This window comes from Rhodamnia argentea, chromosome 9 (genome assembly GCF_020921035.1).
Source record: "Rhodamnia argentea isolate NSW1041297 chromosome 9, ASM2092103v1, whole genome shotgun sequence".
NCBI classification, from domain to species: Eukaryota; Viridiplantae; Streptophyta; class Magnoliopsida; order Myrtales; family Myrtaceae; genus Rhodamnia; species Rhodamnia argentea.
This window is the reverse complement of record NC_063158.1, coordinates 1,356,018-1,379,177: the sequence shown is the minus strand read 5'-3', so window position 1 is coordinate 1,379,177 and position 23,160 is coordinate 1,356,018. Positions and strand designations below refer to the sequence as shown.

The window sequence follows — 23,160 nt, the reverse complement described above, 5'->3', positions numbered from 1 at the left end:
TGCATTTAACTCAATACACTCTCAAACAATCGTGCTCAAAACTTGGCTCGAGGCCCTTTTTATGCTCAAAACTCTAGTTTACATGCGGTCACATATACACATATATTACCCACTAAACTTTGTATTTACATACGGGATAATCAAATGCACATTAATCATGATATTCCACAATCATCATATAATTACCCAATAACATGTAGTAATTACTCGAGAATAATTATTTAGTAAATAAATTAACTATTAACTATTTTTTCAGGCCATATTTAATTAATTAATGCGGATTCTAGTTAATATTATCACAATATTTAGCGAGTTCGATTTCGGACAAATAATTCGATCTCAGATAACTAAATTATCTAGCCCCAAATTTATTTGCAAATAGCGATAATAAAACTAATCCTTTAACGTAGTTAACGCCCAATTCAGAGTTTAGGGGTTAATTCACTACTACCGCGTTTGATGTCGGGTGGGGTTCTCGATTTAGTGTGACGTCACGGTTTCAAGCATCGGTTTGAATTGATTCAAGTCCACAGCGACCAACGATAACCGCGGAGGTTACAAATGATGCATCCGAGTCGAGCTTGATGTCGGGTCGATGGCTGGACAAAGATAAGGCTCGGGTTCGGCGGTAATTTTGTGACGAACAACAAAAGAACTGCTTTGGTTTTGGGGGGCTACATGGGATGTGGTTCGGCGTCGGGGGTATGGAAGGTCTCAAGATAGTGAGCCGGCGGCTGAACAACGGCTCTGGATGGAAGAATTAGCGGCAAGTTGGCGTCGGTGCAACAAAATAGAGGCGTTGGGGCTCTGGTCGATACTGTTCACGGCATGGAGGCGTCGGAGTGTGTGGTGTCGCGGGCGGAGCACAACGTCGGACTAGGCACGGTGGTGTGAGTCGCGTTGGCCCTCGGTTTCGTGAGCTTTCACGGTTCAAGGGTGGCACGACAGCAAAATAGGAAGTTCAAGGGAGGCACGATGGCTTCAAGGTGAGACAGAGGTATAAGGGTGAGTGGCATCGGTGGTGTGGGTCGAGCGGAGGTGAGCTAATGGCAAAGTTGCATAATAAATAAGGAAGAAGATGATGATGGATGGTGAAGACGAAAGAGAAGATGTGGGGGAAAATTTTCGTTTTATCAACAAGAACAAAGAAAAAAGAAAGAAAGAAAGAAGATTGAAACTTGGGGGGTTTATCTCATTTGGTTAGGTATTCAATGAGAAAGGACAGAAAAAGAAGATAAGAGAACAAGAGAATAAGAGATCACGTGAGATAGGGACATAACTTGGGCTACAAGGGAAAAAGTAATGATGTCAACAAGAAGATGAAGTCAGCAAAATAAAAGTGAATAGGGAGATGTCGGCTGATTTGAGCATAAAATGGGGCCCACTAGATTCAGATCAAAAGAAATAAAATGAGACCCACTTGTCTAACTTAATTTTGATTACTTTTGTCTTTGGTAAATCAAAATCAAGGGTGAAATGGTAATTTAGTAAAAGGGATATCGATAATCATTTGGCCCAATCGACTACGGGAAAAAATGATATTTTTGCATTTAAAATTCAGATGAGATTAAATTTTACGTGCGACGAATCTCGATACTACGAGCCAAAGTTTAACGATTCAAACTTGACTTTTTTTTACAAACATCTTGGAACAACCAATCGTCGACTTCTAAAACCTCAAGATCAAATTTCACTTTGCACGTTGAAATTTATAATTTTCTTACAATCATCTAAATTTCAGGATGTCACATAGTACATGGAGATAGATGACCCTAACTCTCTTGCCATGACTTTTTTTTTTTTGTGATATGATGTTACTAGCTATGTTGTAATATAAAAATAGTATTAAGTACATTTGGTAAACTAGTAGTACAAATAAATGTTGCATATGTATTTAGGAAACTTGTGCGAAGATGTGTCGGGGATGATGATGTGAGATTTTTTTTTTATTACGCTTCCGCATTCAAATATATAATAAAAGATATGAATAGAGATGACACGTGTAGTGTGTGATGCTCTGGAGCGTCACAAAGAGAATCATGATTGTGTAGAAGGCTCATTTGTCATAAAACCCTATTGGCTCAAATGGAAGGTGTGAATAGTGAGTTAGGTTATTGGCATCATTTCATTTAAATAAATTTTTGGCATACATTTTCATGGGTGGCCAGCCATGTAGGGGTAAAAATGCCCATTTGCCCACATTATCTTAATTATGTACATTATGTACATTAATCATTAAATTGGACTATAGTTTTCTCTATAACTACTTGGCATTTTTAATTACCATGTAATATTAACCTCATTACCATATAGTTAGTCACATAACATGTTTAAATTAGTAGGATATCAAATTGACTATAATATCAAGTATTATGTTCTTGATAATTTTAATTATAAGCTAATGCATACTATAGTCCTTTAATTGATTTGTTTTAAACTATACCATAGAATATTAACTTAATTTAGCACATAATTAATCATGTGATGCACTCTAGCTATTAGCTTACTCCACTAGTTCAAGCATCATAAATAATGTCTTAGGCAATTTCACTTTTGAAGTATAATTTACACTATAGTCAATTAGTTGGCCTCGCAATACAATCAAGTTAATAAAAATCGTATATATATATATATTAATATATATATTAATATATATAATCGTACTCAACTAGATATTGACATTTTTAGAGTGTCCCCTTTGTATGACGATTACTTATCATCCATCTTTCCGAGAAATTAATCTCGGATTATCAACTCTCTAAAATTACTCGACATTAATCAATGCCAAGTCGGATAATTTGACTCCAATATAATTACCATCCTTAATTAATTAGACAAGAAAAATCAGGATGTCACATCCTATACTCACAATTGTAGCCAAACCGTCATTGCCCATCATTAAGGTGCCAAAATTTCTCAACCTATAGGATGTAAAGAACTCCTTCCTGGATGTGATATGAAGGGAAGCTCCACTATTAATAACCCAATTCAAATCATCATAGGCAAAATTAAAATTATCGTTATAGCAAACAATAATAAGTTCCTCGGTAGTAGTAGCCACCCGATCATCATTACCATTATCTTTTTTCTCATTGTTGTCATTGCTATTTTTCTTCTCATTTCTCTTCTCGCTGAAAATATTTTTTTCTAATATGACCCATCTTACCGCAGTGGTGACACTCAATACTCTTTTTCCATGATCTTGAGTTGCTTCGCCTCTTGTTTCTACGTTTCGAATCTCGACTCTGACTTCTTTGCCTGTTTTCAACAACTAAAGCTTTGGAATGAGAGGAAGAACCATGTGTTTTTCTTCTCATCTCTTCATTCAAAACACCACTTTTTGCAAAAACCTTGATAATAGTATCATCATGCACGGCATTAATCAAAGACATACAAAATATCTCTCAAGATTCCGGTAAGATACACAACAGAGACAAAACCCCGTTCTTCATCATCAAAATTAATATTCATGGTAGAAAGTTGGTCTATCACTCCCTAAAACTCATTTAAATGGTCTAATATAGATTGACCATCGTTGTAATGCAACTCCATAAATTGTTTAATCAAACATATTTTGTTATTGCCAATCTTCGGTGCATATAATGACTCAAGCTTGTTCCACAAAGTTCTGGCATGTGATTCTTTGTTGATGTGATTCAAAACATTATCATCGACAAATTGTCGGATAAACCCACGCACAATTTTGTGCTCAAGATTTCAATTGGCATCGATCATGTTATCGGGTTTAGCCTCGACAAACACCGGTAAATGCCAGTACTTCACATATAGAAGTTATTCCATTTTTCCTTTCCATACATGATAATTATTTCCATTCAAACCGACCATCATGTTCATATTTAGTTCAATCGTTCGGTCAAAAAACCAATACCACTATGATGGGAAAAACAACGGATAAATTTCCCTCTTTGACTGAACCTGTGAGAAAACTAATCGAATACAACTAATGGAAATATACAAACCAGAAGAAATATGACACAAGAATTTTAACGTGGAATACTCTTCCAATATGAAGGATAAAAATCACAACACTATTCATAGAGTGCACCCAAATCTCCACTATTGATAGTTTAGGTATAAAACTTCACTGATTTCAACAACAATGAAATCTCAAAACTATAAGTGAAGAGCAAGCATCAACATCACCTTTAACGAGAGAAACGGATGAAAACTACCCCAAAAACGTAGTCTGAAATCACCCACATTAAAATGCAGTAGACCCCTTCAAAACACGATCCAACCATTTAGAATCAAGACCAATAAGTCTCAAAGCAGCTGACAAAATTTCAGCCCGATCGGACCATGGATGGACTTCCGATCATCGAGTTGATCGCTGCTGAACAGATTCATTTTTCCAGAGAATTGCTGCTGTCCCATGTTGTTTCTTCTGCCTTTTTCCCGTTTTTATGTTGCTGATACGTTACCCTAGATATAGCAGCCCCTTCTCCAACATAATAAGAGGCTGAGGGCTTACTCAAATGGGCTGGACCGGCCTAGTCAACAGCCATATACTTCTTCGTCATCATTGAGGACTCCTCCAACTGTGTGTGTATATATATATCCAGTGCAGTGACTTCAACAAGTGGCTTCTGGGGAAGTTCATCATGGAGATGAACTTCAGTTCTTTTTTCCCTTTTTTTTTCTTTTTATCGAGCAGACTTGTCCAGAACTGTACGGTGCGTAATGTTTAGGAGAGGCGACTTTTTGAAGCTGATGTTAAAGTGGTGAAGAGATTTTTCAAGATAAATAAGGGCTTATGAACAAATGCATGCGTCCTAGTCTTCTTTACGCTCAATTAGGTGTTCTTAAGATCAAGATTATGCAATTGAGTGCATCAACGATGTGATGTCTTCCATATCTCTCTTGCTTGCTCCAATGCGACTAGTAGGAGGTTCCAGTCAACCACTCTGGTGGATGGATATGCGAATTCATCTTGGCTCATCCAGTCGTATTCAGCCGAACCTAGAAATGCTTCCCGGTGTCGGTCAAAAGGACAGCATCCCTCAGACTTGTTTGTCAATTTCTTTGGTGCTTTTCGTTCTGCCAAGTCAATTACAGCTCAATAACTGTTTGGACGTGACCCGTTTTTTTCGACCTGATTAAAGTAAAGGACCGAGGGACATGAAGCAGAGGAAGAAAGACAGATTTCTGAAGCGAATTTATTCATTAGCATTCATTGTACAAGACAACCATATAGGTACAAGATCTGCATCAAGAGTCTGTGATAAGTCTTGTCATATTATTGTCCTTATTTATTTAGGATAGGATGACAGGGAGCTTTCTTCTGATCTGGTGTCTAAACAGCTGCTTCCCTTAAGCCTGCAAAACCCAAAAGTAAGTTGTTAGACTGGGAGGATGATACATTTGAGTCTCCGATAGCAATGAGACCATATTTGTTAAACGGGTCACCTTTTATGTGAAATAGTTAACCGTTATAAGCCTGTTTGTTAATCCTTGAGTTTTGTGAAATACTTTACCACCTGGTTTTCTACCTTTTATATCTTCACCTTTCAGCAGCGGTCGTTGTCGCTCTCACTCTCGCTGCTGCTGCTGCTATCACCATGTTTGCATTCCCTGGAATTCCTCTTGAATATGTTCTTCTCTTTCTTCTTGGGTTCGCCCTTCTTCTTAGACTTCCCATGGCATGCAGAACTCTCTTTCTTGTGGCTATGAGCTTGAGTAATGCAGTGAGTCTGGGCATGCTGGCCGAGGATATGGCCATTGTTTTGGCCCGTGCAGTGAGTCAGGGTTTCGGCCATGGCGTGCTCGCTGGGGTGACCATGAGCTTGAGCCATGTGGCCATGGCCTTGAGCCATGTAGCCATTGCCCAATGGAAGGTGCTTCTCGCTCTGGCCATAGCATTGGGTCTGGCTGTGGCTCATTACATGCTCCGTGGGATGGCCGAGGTGGCTCTGTTGGTAGTAGGTTTTCTCAGCATTCTGGAAGCACTGGACCGAGGCCACGGCAACCGAAGCAAGAGGGCTTTTTGTGCAGCTCTCTCAGGCTATTTCTTGTGCTTGCTTGGCACTGTGAGGCAGTCTTGAGCAGCAATTTATAGGCACGGCGTTGAGTGGAATTCTCTCCTTTTGCAGGATGGGGACTAATAGCATTTATTCTGTCTCCAGAAGGTAAAATTCCAAACTTTATTCTCAATGGACCGTTGGAGAAATTCCGATGAATATGGTGGAAAATGGTTTCCAAGCGGCACTAGTTTGTCTACCTCCATCCAAATGATTAGTCTCTCCACGATCAGAAATCGCGTGCAAGTCACGGTCATGAATCCAATCGGGAGTGTTTGCATGAAAAGAGTGAGAATAGAGCTCTTTTGAAACGGGTTGGATTCTGTCTGAGTCCTACTGCTGTTTCCTTTTTGTTTTCTTTGGTCGATAAAATGGCGATTCACTCGGCTTTCCGATAGTTTGTTTTGGAGCACGATGCAGCATAGCCTTCAATAAAAGAAGCAATCGCGACATGTAGATTGTAGGGTGATCATGGTTAGTTCCTTATGATGATCCATACCGGCATACAATTAAGTCCGTTTTCATACTCATCATGATGTTATAAGTGCTCTCAGATTTCATCTTCTCTTCCAAGGGAATAGTAAGTTCGAGAGAGCGACTGCTAACGTGATGATCAGATTCGGCAGACGGTCGCACCTCATTTGGAGGGCAATCTTTCTTTGATAATAACCCTCCTGACATCTTCGTTCGAACCCTGAATTGTTTACCTGAAGAACCGAAATATGTTGTCTACAAATTCTCGTGCATTTGCAACGTCTGTGCAAGCTTCCTTCTGATATAACCCTCCGTGCAAATGAAATACCATAGATCCATGAACTGGTATAGGAAACAATAGGTTAATCACCTGCGTAATCTCCAGACCCTTTGGGCTTAGTTCATGTCCCCTACAACCTCTGTAAATAGAAGGCATATGTTTCTTTCTTGAAGGTTTTAATGGATAAACCATGACCTAGAACTAGTAAAACTGATGCTTAAGACATTTGAATCAATGATTGCAAGATAATCTGATCGACATTATTTTCCCAGGCCCATTCTACCTCAGAACTAGCCTCCGGATCGCTAGAACCGCTCCAACCGAGCTGGCTTCAAAGCCTAAACTGAAGACCGAACCTCCCCGACCAATTTCAAGCTTTGGAAAGGAACCTGCGAGGAACAAGCCCGACAAGGTCGGCCTTGGCCAATTCCTGATTACCCCCTCGACCATTGGTCACCCCTACACTTCGAACAGGCCTCCTACCACAAAACAACTTGTAGAGAAAACTCATTAAGGACCATAAACGTCACCAAACACAATAGCAAGGACTAAAAACCGAACACCTACTGAAGTTCAGGGACTTCTAAAAGTACTACCATACATAATTGCCGGATCACATGAGATGGAAAAGGGCCATTGCGATTGACCAGACGAAGAAGGCAAGAATATGAGGAAGGAAACCGGGCCCCGGTTGGTGCAATCTACCCCTTGGTTTCATCCTCAATCATAGAATGTGCGCTTTCTGGTAGGACCATGATCGCAGCCAGAGCTGTCCATCATTTTGGCGGATAACTTTTCCCCGTGAATGATACAAACATCTTTTCCTAAACTACCACGAGAGATGATGCTAAACGTACTGAAAGAAAAAACTCAAACCGATATGGCAAAGAACAATCAAACCAGTATATCTAATTGGCGAGTGGATCAATCCGATGATGAGTGAGAGACTTTTGTCCTAGACAGCGATCTCTTCCATGTTGTCCGACCAAACATCCGTTTACAGTACGAGTGAAAAAGCTAAGTGTACCCAGTTGTGTTTCTCAATGAGTGACAATGGTGGAATGACATAACTACAAGTCAACACACACACACTCTCTCTCTCTGCAACATACTGCGTGTGTCCCGGTCGCTAGCACCAGCCATTCCATGCAAGACTTTGCATGATAATCATTACCTTCTCCAAACCCAAGTCTTCAAATTCTTGGGCTTCTTGTGCAAATTTTTCCACATTTCTTCCATTTTTTCTTGTCTTATTGCTGGTTGCACTTATTACTAAAATACACGCGTTAGTTGTGTTAGAGAAATCCTGCATCAGAGAATTGATATGGTGTGGAGTAATAAATATATTCAAGTTGGTCCATAACTCAATGTCTTAAGTTTTTTAGTGAAAGATGTGTTGATGAGCTCGGACTAATGGTCTCTCTTGGTGATCTTCCTGGTAAAGGTATCAGACTTTTGCTATACGCTCTCAATACTTATCTGATGTGTTGCACGATATATATATATAGAGAGAGAGAGAGAGAGAGAGAGAGAGAGAGAGGCTTGTTTCTTTGTTGAGGCCCTCCATTTCAAGCGAGAGTTGCCACTTTAGCACCGGACATTTTTATAAAGCCTCCATCTTCTTCCCTTGTCTTCTGTTTCATCGTTTCTTGCTGTCGGTGATATCTGCCAAGCTCACCCTTCTGTTCCAGTTTCTTCCTTCCTATGTTGAGTTAACTCTTTTTCCTTCTCTCTCTTTCTTCTCTGAACTACTTAATCGAGTTGATTCAAATCCTAACCTAAACTCTCTCTCTCTCTCTCTGTGTGTGGCATGAGAAGAAGAAATGGATGAACGTGCACACAAGCAAGCGAAAAAATCAACTACTTCAAGCACCGACTCAGAAGGTTCCCTTCTTACACTACCATCAAACTTTGCTCATTTGCTTAAAAATAGAAGCTCCTTTGAGGGTAAGGATCATAATCAGCTGTATCATTCTCTTAACGCAGTAAGTATCATGGTCTAATTTGCAGAAGTGAGCAGCATCGAATGGGACTTCATCACGATGACCGAGCAAGAAGAAGATCTCATTCACAGAATGTACAGACTAGTTGGAGACAGGTAATGATGGAGATCTCAAGCTCAACGCATCATGCTAATCTTTTTACTGGTTTGCATGGTTAATCACAACTGCAAGCTCTCGTGCGCGTGTGGACGACCCCATCATAAAGATCACTGGGTTTGAAAGGGGATCCAGATGGAAATAACTGTACTTTTACTACTTATTTGATAGCATGTATAATGTTGGGTCATTTAACACCTCCTTCACAGACCCCAAAGGACTGTTCTAAGGAGGCTCATGCTCAGCCATAATAACTTTTCATGGGGTCCACTAGCAATGAACATTGAAGGAAGCATGCACTTCCCAGGCTAGGCTGAAACACTTTTTACTTTCCGTCTTTTCTCACTTTTCAACCCAGAGGTGAACAAATAAACGAATCTTCTGGTCACCCATGAGAGGGAGAGAGAGTGAGGTGATGATGAACAGGAAAGGCAGAGGAATAATTACAGGAAAGGCACGCTATGCAACAGCATCATATCAAAAGGTTAAGACAGGAGGACCAAGACCAGGAAATATACTATTCCATGGAAAAATATAACCAATTTGGTTGTGATAGTATGTACTTTTGCAGTGACTCCAGCTAGCAGATCATCAGTGCTATCTGTTAATATGAGTATATTCCAATTTGAAAAGGTCTTAATAAGTGATGTGGGGGCAAATGGAGATCAAAACAGGTAGACCTATCGTCTGACCATCACTCTAGTTCGACCTTGCCTTTATTTTTTGCCAATTTTTGTCGTAGTACAGTTCAAGGACACATGAATTGGATGGTAATTCGTCATAGTTTCATGCTTTTACGGCGTGTTGTTATACTGGCAAAATGTCGTAAAAAAGAGGTACGGTACACTGATGTTCAATACAAGTATTTCAAATTGTTGACTTGGAGTAGTAAAAGATGAGCTTTTGCTATTCTTCGATATGAGCAGAGATTATTTATCTTTGATCTGTCTGGTGAAAAGAAAATCACTAGGTGCTGCAAAATTTGAAGGGATGATCTTTACACGAAGGCAATTCACCTTTGATAATCACTAATTAGTATCTCCAATCTAGTTTACTATCTCCTAAGACCTTGAGAGGGTGCTTCTATCTCAAAGTGGAGTCACCACGTGTCGTGGAGCATTTTACTCTTACACTATCGAACAAGTCAGAGCTGGCGACTGAGTTTTCCTCTAATGATCAAATTATTCACTGGGAGAAGGAGATATTGCCGTGACACACGACAATGTGTCATATGAGTGCAGGTGGGATTTGATAGCGGATCGGATCCCAGGTCGCAAAGCGGAAGAGATAGAGAGGTTTTGGATCATGAGGAATGGAGAGGCGTATGCAGAGAAGAGGAATGAGTTCAACTCCAAGACTGGATGATGATGTTGCTTCTGGAGCTCCTTTTTCTCGGGGGTGTTTCACGACAACAGGTTCTTCGGATTGGCTCTCCTCCACACAAATCACTTTCACAACTACCATCTTCAAATACTTCCTTACTTAGATTGACTTTGTAGAGATTCAACCAGTCCCTGGTAGTGGATATAACATGTCCATGTGGATTTCTCATCTTCATTGTGCATAGTAAAGTTGATGACTCTGTTTCATTGCTATCCAAGATAATGGAAAATTGGTTTATCATTGGATCATCCTCTAAATCGAAAGGAACTTGATTAAGACCTAATTTGTTTTCTCGCAGGATGGAGCTTCTCTCTAGGTTCAAAACCATTCTTGCCATGCATGTAAGGGACATTCTTTGCTAATGTAGTTTGAAAGTCGACAAGTTTGAAGAAGCTCTTTTGTCTCCTTCAGATGTTCTATCATCCCATGTTCCCCATTTTGTCCCAGTTGTCACCATGTCTGTATTGCTAGTAGAGTCTGCAACACAACAGGAGCAGCGATAAAACAAGTTCTTAGATAGACCTTCAATGGGAAACTATCAACAACAACAACCAAAAATGTCCTAGGCATTTTGAACTTTGAAGTTGTCAGTAATTGCATGGCAGAACAGTAAATTATTCTGGAGCAACTTTTTTTTCAGGCCCAGCTAGAGAAATTTAGGAAGAACAAGCATGTGTTTGCATGAAGAGCGGAATGCTGGAGTAGCAATTACTGTAACCCTTGAAGTTGGGCTTAATCATTAGCAGAATAAGATAAGGTTTCTACCTGCTGCTCTGGCGATGTGTTATTCTACACTTACACTTCCTTTTATCTCAAAACGACTGGACGATGGATTCCATTCACATGCATCTAGGTTGGCCTAATCAGTGCCTGTATTGTCGTTTCAACCGATGGAGCCAAGAACGCTGCTGATTACCATATAAACTATGGCTTGGGATTACGGTTGATTTGGTCCCCCCCCCACTCCAAATGAACAGACACTATGCAGACTTGCCTGGGTCAATGAGAGCGCGCTCGACGTGCCAATTGTCGTTTTCAATACAGAGGTTGTGTCGTATCGTCGGTTGTCTGTCCAACAGGATGTGCCTATTCTAGCTCTCTACAGATGGGACGAGGAGTTGTCTCCTTTCTCTGTCCATTTTGATTTTGGATCATTGCATGAACGTCGTTTTCGGAATTCGGTGACCTGATTTTGCCCAGAAATACGTGCTTGTCCGAAACCAAGACCGTGAAATGTTCATCGTTCTGTTACAGCGTTCCAATGCTCATATGCATCTGGTTTTTAATTACTTTCTTCAACATCTTTTTTCGGGAGAATTACCAAAAAACTTGTAAACATATTGTAATTGTGTCAATTCAATCATAAACCTGTTTTTTTTTTTTATTAATACAGTCATATATTTTTTTACATTTGTGTCAATGCAGTCTTTCCGGTCAATTTTGGCCAATTGGTACTGATATGGTGCTACCGACGCCGACGTGATAATTTTAAATAATATTTAAAAAATTTAATTTTTTTTAATTTTTTTTTTTACTTTTTGTTCTCTTTCTTTCTTTTTTCCATCTTCCTCCAGCCAGTCTCCTTGAGCAAAGCTCGCCCTCGCTATTGCTGGGCGAGCTTCAACCGAGGTCCACCTCACCGGCCCGCCTGCGGCCTGTCACCAAGGCCCGCGACCGGTTGGAGGATAAAGATGGAAAAAAAAAGGAGAAAGAAAAGGAAAAAAAGTTAAAAAAGAAATAAATAAGTAAAAAATCACAAAAATTAAAATACATTTACAATTGCCACGTCATTCCCGACCAGCCAAAGTTGATAAAAAAAGCTTAAGACTGAATTGGCCAAAAAAAAAGTCTTAAACCTATTGTAATTGTGTCAATTCGATCATAAACCTATTCTTTTTTTTTTAATCAATACAGTCATACACTTTTTTGTATTTGTGTCAATTCAATCTTTCCGATCAATTTTGGCCAATCGATACTAATATGGCACTACCGACACTAGTGTGATAATTTTAAATAATATTAAAATATTTTTTAATATTTTTTTACTTTTCGTTCTTTCTTTCTTTTTTTTCCATCTTCCTCCAACCAGTCTCCTTGAGCGAAGCTCGCCCTCACTGTTGCTGGGCAAGCTTCACCCAAGGTCCACCTCACCGGCCCGCCTCTGGCCAGTCACCAAGGCCTACGACCGGTTGGAGGAAAAAGATGGAAAAAAAAAAAAAAAAAGGAAAGAAAAGGAAAAAAGTGAAAAAAGAAATAAATAAGTAAAAAATCACAAAAATTAAAATACATTTACAATTGCCACATCGATCCCGGCCAGCCAAAGTTGACCAAAAAAGCTTAAGACTGAATTGGCAAAAAATAAAAATTTAGAACTGAATTGACACAATTACAATATATTTAAGAATTTTTTATTATTTTCGCATTTTTTCTCGTACCATCCATCAAAAAATTGGATTTCTGTTAGCCAGTGATTAGTTCTTGTTTTATGAACAAATCACAAAGGATCCAACCTTCCAACTTGAGTCCACTGGCTTAATGGTTGAATGTCATGGGGAAGATGCTCAAGAAATTTTTGAAGACTGATTTGGTCACTTGTAAGCATGAGGGGATTGGGTTCTGATTCTAGCAAATTGGGTGAATAGATGATCAAGTACTAAAGCGGATATTAATAAGCCTTAATTGCTTGAAGTCTGAAAAATATCAAGATCAGCCACCAAAGCTTTTGTTAATGACCTAGCCTAACTAACCCTTTGCTTTTTGCAAACTTCCTTCCTCACAAGATACGATTACAATTACCGCAATAAACAAAACAGACCTCAAAAGGATCAGTGCAGTTAAGTAGGCACAAATGTAGCTTGTTCCTGCCATGAACCCTTCAAGTTAGATTGCCACAGTTTCACCGTGCCATCACTTGCAGTTGTTGCCAAGGTCATTCCACTCATGTCCCATTCCATTTGCCACACCTAGTCGAGAAAAATTCAACACGTGATTTTCCAACAACCATCTAACTTGTCTTACGGAAATGCTAAGGCGAAACAAAGTTATGCACAGCACTCGAGTAACAAGTATTGCCTACTTCTAGACATCTTAGCAAGATGCCGTCATTTTAGCAACAATCCAGCTTCTTGTCCAATTTAACGATAAACCTGCAGTTTGAAAAGCTTTAAGATGCTAGAATGGGAGTGTTTACCTCGCCTTCATGACCAGAAAGAGACGCAACCTTTTCCACCGAGAGCCTTCCATCCACTTCAACATTCAGGCTAAGATGCCAGATTGAGATTCCTTTCTCAGTTGCAACAGCTATGACCTCATAAGGCCTGAAAAAGAATTTATTGTATTTCCAGTGAAGAAGAAGGCATTTTGTAGTTGATTGGGTATCTCAATGAATTCAATTTCTTCATATTCAGTTGTCTACCATATGCATGATTATTCTGCAGGAGTCAAAATTATCAAGATAATATGAACTCACATCCTGTCTGAAATCATGAGGCAAACGCTAATGCCAGAAAACAAACCATATATACCTTCCAATGTTAGGTGCCCATGCAACGCCATGAACCTGATCACCCCTGTCATCAGGCAAAGCCATCTCTGCTACTGGGAGCCACCTTTGATGTGCCCGATCAAATTCCCACACCTAAAAAATAAAAGGAAAGCAAGCGAAATATGTAATTTTACAGCAGCATCGTAAATCTCTTACTCACGGACATGAATTTCCATCAAAAATTTAAAAAAAAATGGCACGATCTCTTCATTCTAACAATCTAGCCCTGCTTCAACACACATTAACAAGTGAAAAATTCCTCCCCGATGAATTAAGTGAATACCATTGATAGCGAGCAGGTAAAAACTTTTCATCATGACGAACATAGGTTGTATTCTTCCTGTAATGTTGAGGGTTACCACAATTGGAAAGGAAAGGGACGAAAAAGAAGAGGTAGCCAGAGGATATTGAATCCCAAAGGAGTCACATATTTTAGAAGAGGCAGCCGCACCCACCGTTGAATCGATATCCAGGATGACCTTGGAATATCATTACAGGAGGAGATCAGTTATAACATCGTGTTGATCAGCAGTGCCGACTATCTTCACTCACATGAGTGAATAAAATCTATACATTATTTCAACTTTATAAATTAACTTTTCCAAAATCTAGCTGGATGAGAAGCTCAATATAGACAAATGGGAGCACAAACACGTTCTATGTGTAAAAACATGTCAATGCCATAGATGTGCACCGATCTCGAAATGCACCCATGAGCATCTGACACAGCCAGACAAAAAGCAAGCGTGCACAATGTGAAACTGTTGATTCCATAGAAAACACTACAAAAGAAAGTTGTTGATGGTACACATAGGAAAATGGAATGAAATGAAGAGAACAAAAACGTGCCTTGGAGGAAGTAAGCTGCGGACTATCTGAACTGAAACCCAAGACAAAGCTCGATCCCTGGCCTTCACCTCTTAGTGGATTCCAAGAAATTGATGCCGACAAGCACAAGGTCTTTGAAGAAGGGGAAACCAGATCGATAACATTCTGGAATTCGGCCTGCAAATAAATTAAAATAAAATAAAATAAAAAATTAAGATTCTTGAACTATGAAACACATCTAAAAAAATTGAGAGAAATGCTGACAGCCAATAAACAATGGATTGCACTTGACTATGGAAAGACAGATACAAACAAATTAATAAGAGCAAAGATGGTATATATCGCTTGTGGGAGCATGCACCGGCACATTGTGTAGCCTCAACACATTTCAGTTCAAATCCCAGTGACGTGAGTGTAACACTGAAGAAAGAACAAACTTTCTTTCTGACTGAAAAAAAAAATACTATTTCTCAGTGAGATCACGAGGGATAAGTTATGATAAGGGCATTGCAGAAACAAATCCTCTTTCTATTTCCACTTTGTCCTGGGATAAATATAGTTTCATAGTTCAAATTTTCTCACGATAATTCTGACATATTCTACCTTAATATTTTACTCAGCCAAAAACCCAAGCCAAAGACCCTACTTGAAAATTTTGCCTTTTGGGTCTAACTTTTCTTTGTTTCCATCTGGCGAAAACACCTCATGAGATGCAATCAAGATATCCAAAACAAGAAGCCACCATAAAAACTAGCAAAACCTTATCAAGTCTTGAAAGAAGGAACTTCAAGGAGAAAAAATTTGATGGCCCGTAAAAGGGGAAAAAATTGCTTCCAACTCAGTAAGGCTTGATAGTCGATAGTATCGACAGTAAATCAAACATGATGAGCGGCCAAGTGTCATGTGTTAATAACAATTAGATGACATGATCACCTGAAGTTGCCAATTCTTCAGCTCCATGGGATTCGTCAGTTCATAGACTTTCACATACCCATTTGAGGAAGCAACGACCTGTGAAATCATCAAAGAACTGCTCATAATCTCCCTTTCTTTACTATTTTCCCCTTAGGTACAACATTTAAGACCCATCTGAACAGAAAGACAGTGTAAAAACTTGCAACTGAAAATAGGGGTTCACATTGTAATATGCATGATGCACAGAGCAACTAATTGTAGACATCACTGCAATAAAATTTCAGGTGATCTATGAAGTTAAACAAAAACTCAAAAAAACAAAAGAAAATGAAATATGGCTCACCATTTTCAAACTTGAAGGAGAAACACCAAATTGGACATCCAACACCTTCGCTGAACTGCTTTTAAAGCGCTCACAAAGTTTCCACTGAACGGGTAGAGAATCTACATAACATAACAACAAGTTGTATTTAGGTTCTTTTGTAGTCTTCACAAGATCATTAACTCATCATATCATATCTGACCATACACGAGATTTTCAAATTCCATGGGGACAAAAGTGGTAACTAAGGTAAATGCATTTTACCCTACACAATTTTCACCTATTACAGACCAGAGCATGTTTGCTATTACTCCCACCCTGCTTGTAAGTTAAAGAGAATAACAAAACCCACGATTTACCTTCAGTGAGCTCTTCCCACAACGAGAAAGTTCCATCCTCACATACGCAAGCCACCGCATCGCCATATTCTGGAGGAACCCAGACTATCTTCACAATACTCCCCTCATCCACCTACAGGGAAAAGTTCAGGCTTCTATTAACACAAACCACAATCCCAATACATCATGAGCAATTCTGTGGTATATCATTCCCTGCTCAAAGCCCACATATGAACTGCAAATTGGGTCAAATTTTTCAATCATGTCGGAAGTGTTAACTTGAATTCAGCTATTGTCCTAATTGACCATCACATATTCCAATTGCAACTAGAAAATATAAGCAGCCAAGATTGCCGACTCGGCTGCTCGCTAATCAGTGAAGACACACTTAAAAGCCCCAGGTTTTTTCCCAATCACCTTGCCCTCTGAGGCTGTCAGGCAAACGCATTAATCGAAATGCTACAATTCACGGCTATCATCAAGCAACCCCAATAGACTAAGCGAGCGAAATCACTTCACTCGACCATGCTCTCGAATCGACGGTTCACGCCATCCAAATACAACCACTGGCATAAAAGCAACAAAAGAAAAATGAGAACACCTTGGTTCTGGAAGTGCAGGCAAAGGAAGAGGAAGCCGGGTGGCGCAAGTCGAAGACGGCAAGGGTTCCGTCGACGGAGCCGGAAGCCAATCTGTCGCCGGAGTAGTTCCAGGAAGTGCAGGTAGTGCCCTTGTCCAACTTCAGCAGCGACTTCTCCATCGTTGCCCGGGATCCGTCTCTCCGAGAGCGGGTCGGGTGAGCGATTGATTTGAGTTTGGGCGTGCGAGCCTGAGCCCGCCTGAAGTAAAATACCTGTCTAGGGCTTTTTCGGAATTTTCTATGGTCATTATGCAAAAAAAAAAAAAAAAGGGAAATGTTTTTCCAATTTCTTCATCATCTTATTCTTTTCCCAATCGATGTTGGTTGCAAATTGCAAGTCCTGAGTAATTGTTAGTTCTTACAGTCGTTGATAATTGGCTAATTAAGAGTCGCACAAAAAGGTTTAATCGTGTTACAAGAAAAAAATATATGTTAAAATCCGTATGAAAAATATCGTTTTTGACCAATTTTATAATGGATAGAAACATCTGAGTACACCATCCTTATCGCCTATTATTCATATTATTGTATAATTCTCATGAGAGAAAAAAATTGAATTCTCAAATTGGTCTTTATGTTCCTATCAATCCTTTTCAACAAAAATATGTCGATGTTGTCTGGATTACTCATCTCGTCTAGAATGAAACTAAAAAATGAAATAAAAAAAACTCAAATCCTAGAAAATTATTTGGAGTTCAACCCAATTGAAAAAATAAATGTTTATAAGCTGCTCAAGTTTGATTCGTAAGTTATTTCAATTCAACTTGATTCTTTTTTAGCTTAAGTAACTAGAGTTAAAAAAAAAACAAACAAACTCGAAGAGTTCACTAACTTCTTGTTTTGTTACTATGCATATATTTGAATTCCGCAATGACTTAATCGAAGATCTCTTGTGCATTAAGGGAAAAAGACCAATTTACTTCCCTTGTGAGCTGTTTCGACTGAAAACTCCCCTTTGGATGCAAGCAAGGGTTCGGATGCAATTTTGTTGAGAGAGACAGATTGAAATGTTGGTGGCTGTGGCTTCCTTCTATTTGACAAGTGATGATGAACAAGGTAGAAACACCTGAAGACAAAAAGTACTGGCGCCTTCTTGAGAACAAATGACGTTTGCAAGATCTCGTCGAGGATCCGTCCTGTGATAGAAGAAAACAAATAATAATAGAAACTTTCTTACAATGTCCATGCGGTTCATGAACCGCCGGTTCTAGTTCGTGGCCATGCTTGAACCGGAACCGGCCCTTGAAGGGGTGGTCCTCGGTTCAAGTATGGAACCGCCGATTCCGGGCCGATTCAAGGGCCTATTCCGGTTCCGAATTTTAAATTGAATTAAAAATAAAAAAATTATGAAATAAAAAAATTATCAATTTTAAATTATAATCAAAGTGTACACTGCAATCAAATTTGGGGGGAAAAAAAAGGAAGAGGGAAGGGACTTGAACTTAATGATTTACATTAAACGCCTACATATCTTCTTGGGGTTAGAAAAAATCAAAGACCATGTAATTCTTTTACATTTAATAACCCCAACTTATCTCATCGTCAATCGTTACTACTCGTTGCGGTACCCGCAGCGATGGTATTTTCACTATCATCATTGAAGAATTCATTGTCTCGATCTAACTCTTGTTATCAAAATTTAGCCTTTGTCCAATCATGGACACAAGCTTAAGCCTCCATAGCATACGGATTTAATCTTGAACTGCGATCGTCCAAAATTAATCCTCTAGCACTAAATGCATGTTCAACTACAACTGTTGAAGAAGGAGTTGCTAACATCTGTCTTGCGATGAGAGCGAGGACCGAGAATTGGGTTGAATGAGTCTTCCACCACTCAAGAATTTTAAAATCTGTGCTATGTTCGGAATCACGAAAATCAAAAGCAATAGTTAAATATTTTTCTAATTCGGAAATATTACATATTACTCCATTTTGTCTTTTTTTGCCTACTAATGAGTAAATTGTACCATCTACTAAGTCTACCACTCTCCTCCCTTTGTAAGGCACTAGGTTGAGAAGATCCACTATCGCCTAAACCATATTTAATACAAAATTCATTATATAATGCTACTATAACGTCTTTAATATTGATCATGAGGTTGAGGATAAGTTGATATTATCATCGGCGTTTACCTTACATGTAAAATCATGAGGATCATATTGATCATGAGATTGAGGATAATAGGATTTCCTATCCCCATCGAGATCGTTCTCTTTCCCTTATCACCAGCACCACTTCCACTTGCCATTTTTGTCAAAGAATTGAGTGGAAATCCAATTCAGAAAATTGACAAAATTGAGCCGGGATTGAGAGAATTTAAGAGAATTGAGAGAAATTGTGAGAACAAATGAAAGGGAGGGAATGGTATTTATAGAAAATTTAAGAAGAAAAAAAAAGGGGGAAGGGGCATATAATGGCGGCCCAATTTTGGGCCGTTGGCTCTTTTCCCCTTTTTTTTTGGGCGGTTCAGAACCCGCCCGTGAAGGGCCAGGCCGGTTCCAATTCGGAACCGGCGGTCCCTCACAACGGACTAGTTCCAGTTATTCCACGAGCCGGTTCCGAGCCGTTTCTCGGCCCAAACATGCCCGTAGCCATGTCTACCCATGCCTTTATACCAAAACGTGGTATATTCACATGATCCTGTTAAGGCATAAGCTAAATTTGGGAAAAATTACCAAAAAAATGTTAATTTTATTGAATTTGTACCAATTCAATCTTAAATATTTCAATTGTGCCAATTTAGTATTTTCGATCAATTTTAGTTGAAAATCGCTTGTGTGGCAATCTAGTCAACGTGGCGTTCTAGTCAATGTCACCCGTCTTACGTAACACAATCAGCGCTAATATGATTTTTCAAAAATATTCAATTTGGTTCTCGAATTTTAATTTTTGAGATAAGTGCACTAAAAGTTTTACAACTTGTAATAGAAGTGCAAGTGAATCCTAAAACTTGCAAAAAAATGTAATCAAATTTTGAAAGGAAAAATGACACAGATAGTCCATGAACTTTGCCCTAATGTATAATATGATCATTGAACTTTTAATTTATTTAATGTGGTCCTTAAAATTTAACCTAATGCGCAATGTGATCTCTAACTTTTAAATTTGTTCAATATGGTCCTTAAAATTTCTGTACATACTCAATTTAGTCCCTGGACTACCGAGCTATTGAGGAACAACGAGGGACAAGATGAAATCCAGGGATATAATAAATCGTAGACTAAATTGAATATTTATCAAACGTTTAAGGACTATGTTGAATAAATTAAAAGTTTAGAGATCACATTGCACATTAGGACAAAGTTTATGGACAATTTGCCTAATTATTACATCCAGCAATTGGGTCATTTCGTTAATTCCATCAAAATTCGATGCTAGAAAATGATGACGTGTCTTTTTTTTTAAAATTATTTTCTCTATTTTACTAGAGGGGGTAGGCTGCTAGTGGCGACCCTTGCCCATCGGGCCGGCCATTAGCAACCTTGCCGTCCCTTTCCGGCGATGTTGAAGCGGCGGCCTAGTTTCTCATCTTTCTTGCTTTCTCTTTAAATTTTGGTCTTTCAGATTTAGACCAAAATAATGTCGTTTTGGCCACATTAGCGCAATAATAAACCATGTCAACATTTTTCCGGAGAGAGAGTACAAGGATTGACGATCAGGGGCCCCTCCCCTCGTTTGGACAAAAAAAAAAAAAAGAAAAGAAAGCTGTCCAACCCGGTTTTCCGTTTGTTTAATTCCGCTGCACAACAGGACGGACGTCCAATAGGAAACTTATACGTCTCGTTGCCGCGAAATTTCCTTTTGCATTGACATCAGGACAGGAGCTGCCTAATTCGGAAGCTCCACCGCTGGGATTTTACCTATAATTAATGTTTAGTCGTGTAGTCCCACCATAATAATAAACTATGCTGCATAAAGAATGAATGACAACAGGAGGAAAGGCCAAAAAAAAACCGACACGTGTCTGTTATCCGGACACGTGAATTTTTCGTTTTTTTTTTTCTGTTCCTCTTTGCTTAATTAGATGTGCCGAACAAGTGGAAACAAAAAGAAAGGGGGAAAGGGTCGATTAGGTTGCACCTAAAAGCTTCGAAACAAAAGGTCGATTTGGTCAATCCCACGAGGGAACGGGGAACATGACCTCGAACCCGACCCGAATGCGACAAAGAAATAAGCCACGACACCCCGAGCCAGCCTAAAAGCAATTTTGGGCAAGACTTATCCGAAGAGAAGAATGGGGATTCCAGGAAGGAACTGGTCATGGCAACATTTGCATCTTTCATGGGACTTTGTACTAATTTTGCCGACAATCTACTACCTGTTTCAATAAGCCAGGAGGGTTCTTAGGGTTCGTAAATTCGAGTAGCTGCGAACCGGAAGCAAAGCTGCGTAAATTCGATCTCATCGCCGTTGCGTTCGTCTTCATTTCGCTACTTGATCCGACGGAAACAATCTCGTCTGTGAAATCACCTCGCTAGAATCATTCGCAGGCCACGATCTCCTTCATTTCTCTGCTTAATGATCGGATCAAAGCATAGCGGCAGCAGTAGCAGTCAAGTGTTCTATGACATCGCATGTATGTATGAACGAAAACCTATACAAAATGATCATGGATCTCACATCATTTGACCGACTGACAACTGACAAACTTTTTATGCACAAACCTATTCGTATTCGTATAGTCCTCGCTATCGGGTTTGATCCCCTCCCTGCTTGTCAGGCACACGAGATACCGATGGAACTAGGCGCGAACCTCTTCGGACGCGGTCTTCCTCACGAACCGATCCATCTCTGGCGACAACTTCCCCAGGCACTCAGCCTCCGGGGACTCCAGAATCGTGGTCAGCGCGCCGGACTTGTCGTACGCGAGGCAGAGCCCCTCGCCGACGACGCTCGAGTACCGATTGCCGATGCCGAACGCCGGGGGCGAGCTCGGCTTCGGCTTGAAGACCGACCGCAGCAGCTTCTGGATGGACCGCGAGATCCGGGAGTGCTTCTTCGCCGCCGTCGAGGCGGTCGGTTTCGGTTGCGGTTGCTGTTGCTGTTGCTGTTGAGCAGCAGGAGGAGGAGGAGGAAGGGGGAAGGCGCGGCGGTCGGGGAGGTGAGGCATGGACAGGGTGCGGGCGGAGATGGCGGAGTCGAGCTGGCGCTTGAAGGACTTGAGCTCGAAGGAGTCGTAGAGGGCGCTCCCGCAGTCCCACACCACGGAGCTAGGCCGGTCGAGTCGCTTCTGCTCGGACGATTCCAGCGATTTCTCCGTTTTTCTCATCCTTTCTCCTTCCGCCAAGTTCAGAGAGAGAGAGAGAGTGGTTGGAAGAAGGCGTGTCAGAAAACGAACTGAGCGCGAAGGTTTTAGAGAGAGAAGGTTGGAGGGTTGCAGAGACGGTTGGCGAAGAATGAAACGCGCAAGGTAGCAGAGGAAGACGACTGAAGAAGAAAAAGAAGAAGAAGAAGAAGAAGCGGAGCTTTTTCACGCTCACGTTCACCCCGTGTCCGCCATTAAATCCTTTTTATTTTTTCTTTTTTTTCCCCCATTTTTTTTAGCAGGTTTGGGTTCGGGCTGTGCATTCATTGAGACTCGAGAGGCGGTTGAGGCAAAAGTGTGCTCGTACTTTTTTTTTTAATTTTTTCTAATTTAATTTATGTTTACCACAACGGCATAATTACCATTCTGTAATATTAGCATGATATAATTAGTGGGGAATCAACAAAAAAATTATTAAAACTATTACAATTACGCCAATTCAATCTATTTGATCGATCGATGATGTTGATGAGAACTTCTTCCTTTCTTTTTCCTCCTTTTTTTTTTTCTTGGAACAATACAAAATTATAATAAATTATATACTTCCTTTTTGAGATTTTAGGCTTTCAACTCTTGTTTGCAGGAGCCCCTATTTGCGCAAGGGCTTGCAGCTAGCGAGGGCCGCGAATCCTTGCCCAATGACTAGCGAGGGCCGCGACCTTCTCTGGCAGCCACTCCCAAATCAAAAAATAAAAAATAAAAAAGACGGAAAAACATGATTACGGAATTCAAAAGATATTATAATATTATCAAAAAAATTTGTCATGTCAATGTCCTCTTTTAATATTAATTAAGAACATATTACTTACGCAATAATGTCCTCTTTTATAGGTACTTTTCGACTTACGTGTTTCACAAATTTCATTCTATTATGTGGTCGCACGAAAAATCTTAAATTTATTTATCACAGAGAGAAGGGAAAAAAGAAAATCCCTTTTTCACTACGTGCGCACGTACCCGGAACGAACATCCCGACGAACAAATCCAAGCCTC

General features: G+C 39.9%; 3 protein-coding genes across 5 annotated transcripts; 1 reads left to right on the top strand and 2 right to left on the bottom strand.

Moving 5' to 3' along the window:
• The first annotated feature begins 8,336 nt into the window (after nucleotides 1-8,336).
• On the top strand, nucleotides 8,337-10,937 carry LOC115730466 (transcription factor TRY-like). 2 transcript variants are annotated; one of them, XR_007199710.1, is made up of 4 exons: nucleotides 8,337-8,676; nucleotides 8,803-8,890; nucleotides 10,133-10,306; nucleotides 10,573-10,937. XR_007199710.1 is itself a non-coding variant. In XM_030661084.2 (3 exons), exons 1-3 carry the CDS (start codon nucleotides 8,616-8,618, stop codon nucleotides 10,254-10,256), a joined length of 273 nt encoding a protein of 90 aa, XP_030516944.2. In that variant the 5' UTR covers nucleotides 8,337-8,615; the 3' UTR covers nucleotides 10,257-10,442. The 2 variants fall into 2 exon arrangements, 1 of the variants encoding a protein (XP_030516944.2); XM_030661084.2 differs by lacking the exon at nucleotides 10,573-10,937 and having other exon boundaries at nucleotides 10,133-10,442.
• Nucleotides 10,938-12,925: 1,988 nt separating this feature from the next.
• On the bottom strand, nucleotides 12,926-17,080 carry LOC115740817 (protein SEH1). 2 transcript variants are annotated; one of them, XM_030674413.2, is made up of 8 exons: nucleotides 16,823-17,078; nucleotides 16,243-16,354; nucleotides 15,905-16,005; nucleotides 15,580-15,657; nucleotides 14,668-14,823; nucleotides 13,799-13,911; nucleotides 13,465-13,591; nucleotides 12,926-13,237 (listed from the first exon to the last, which is right to left on the bottom strand). In XM_030674413.2, the coding sequence occupies exons 1-8, from the start codon at nucleotides 16,979-16,981 to the stop codon at nucleotides 13,109-13,111; spliced, it is 975 nt and encodes a 324-aa protein (XP_030530273.2). In that variant the 5' UTR covers nucleotides 16,982-17,078; the 3' UTR covers nucleotides 12,926-13,108. The 2 variants fall into 2 exon arrangements, with proteins under 2 accessions (XP_030530273.2, XP_048141670.1); XM_048285713.1 differs by lacking the exon at nucleotides 15,580-15,657 and having other exon boundaries at nucleotides 16,823-17,080.
• A 4,176-nt stretch (nucleotides 17,081-21,256) lies between these two features.
• Nucleotides 21,257-22,292, bottom strand: LOC115740819. The gene has a single exon (XM_030674414.2). The coding sequence runs from the start codon at nucleotides 22,129-22,131 to the stop codon at nucleotides 21,604-21,606; it is 528 nt and encodes a 175-aa protein (XP_030530274.2). The 5' UTR covers nucleotides 22,132-22,292; the 3' UTR covers nucleotides 21,257-21,603.
• Between the last annotated feature and the right edge of the window lie 868 nt (nucleotides 22,293-23,160).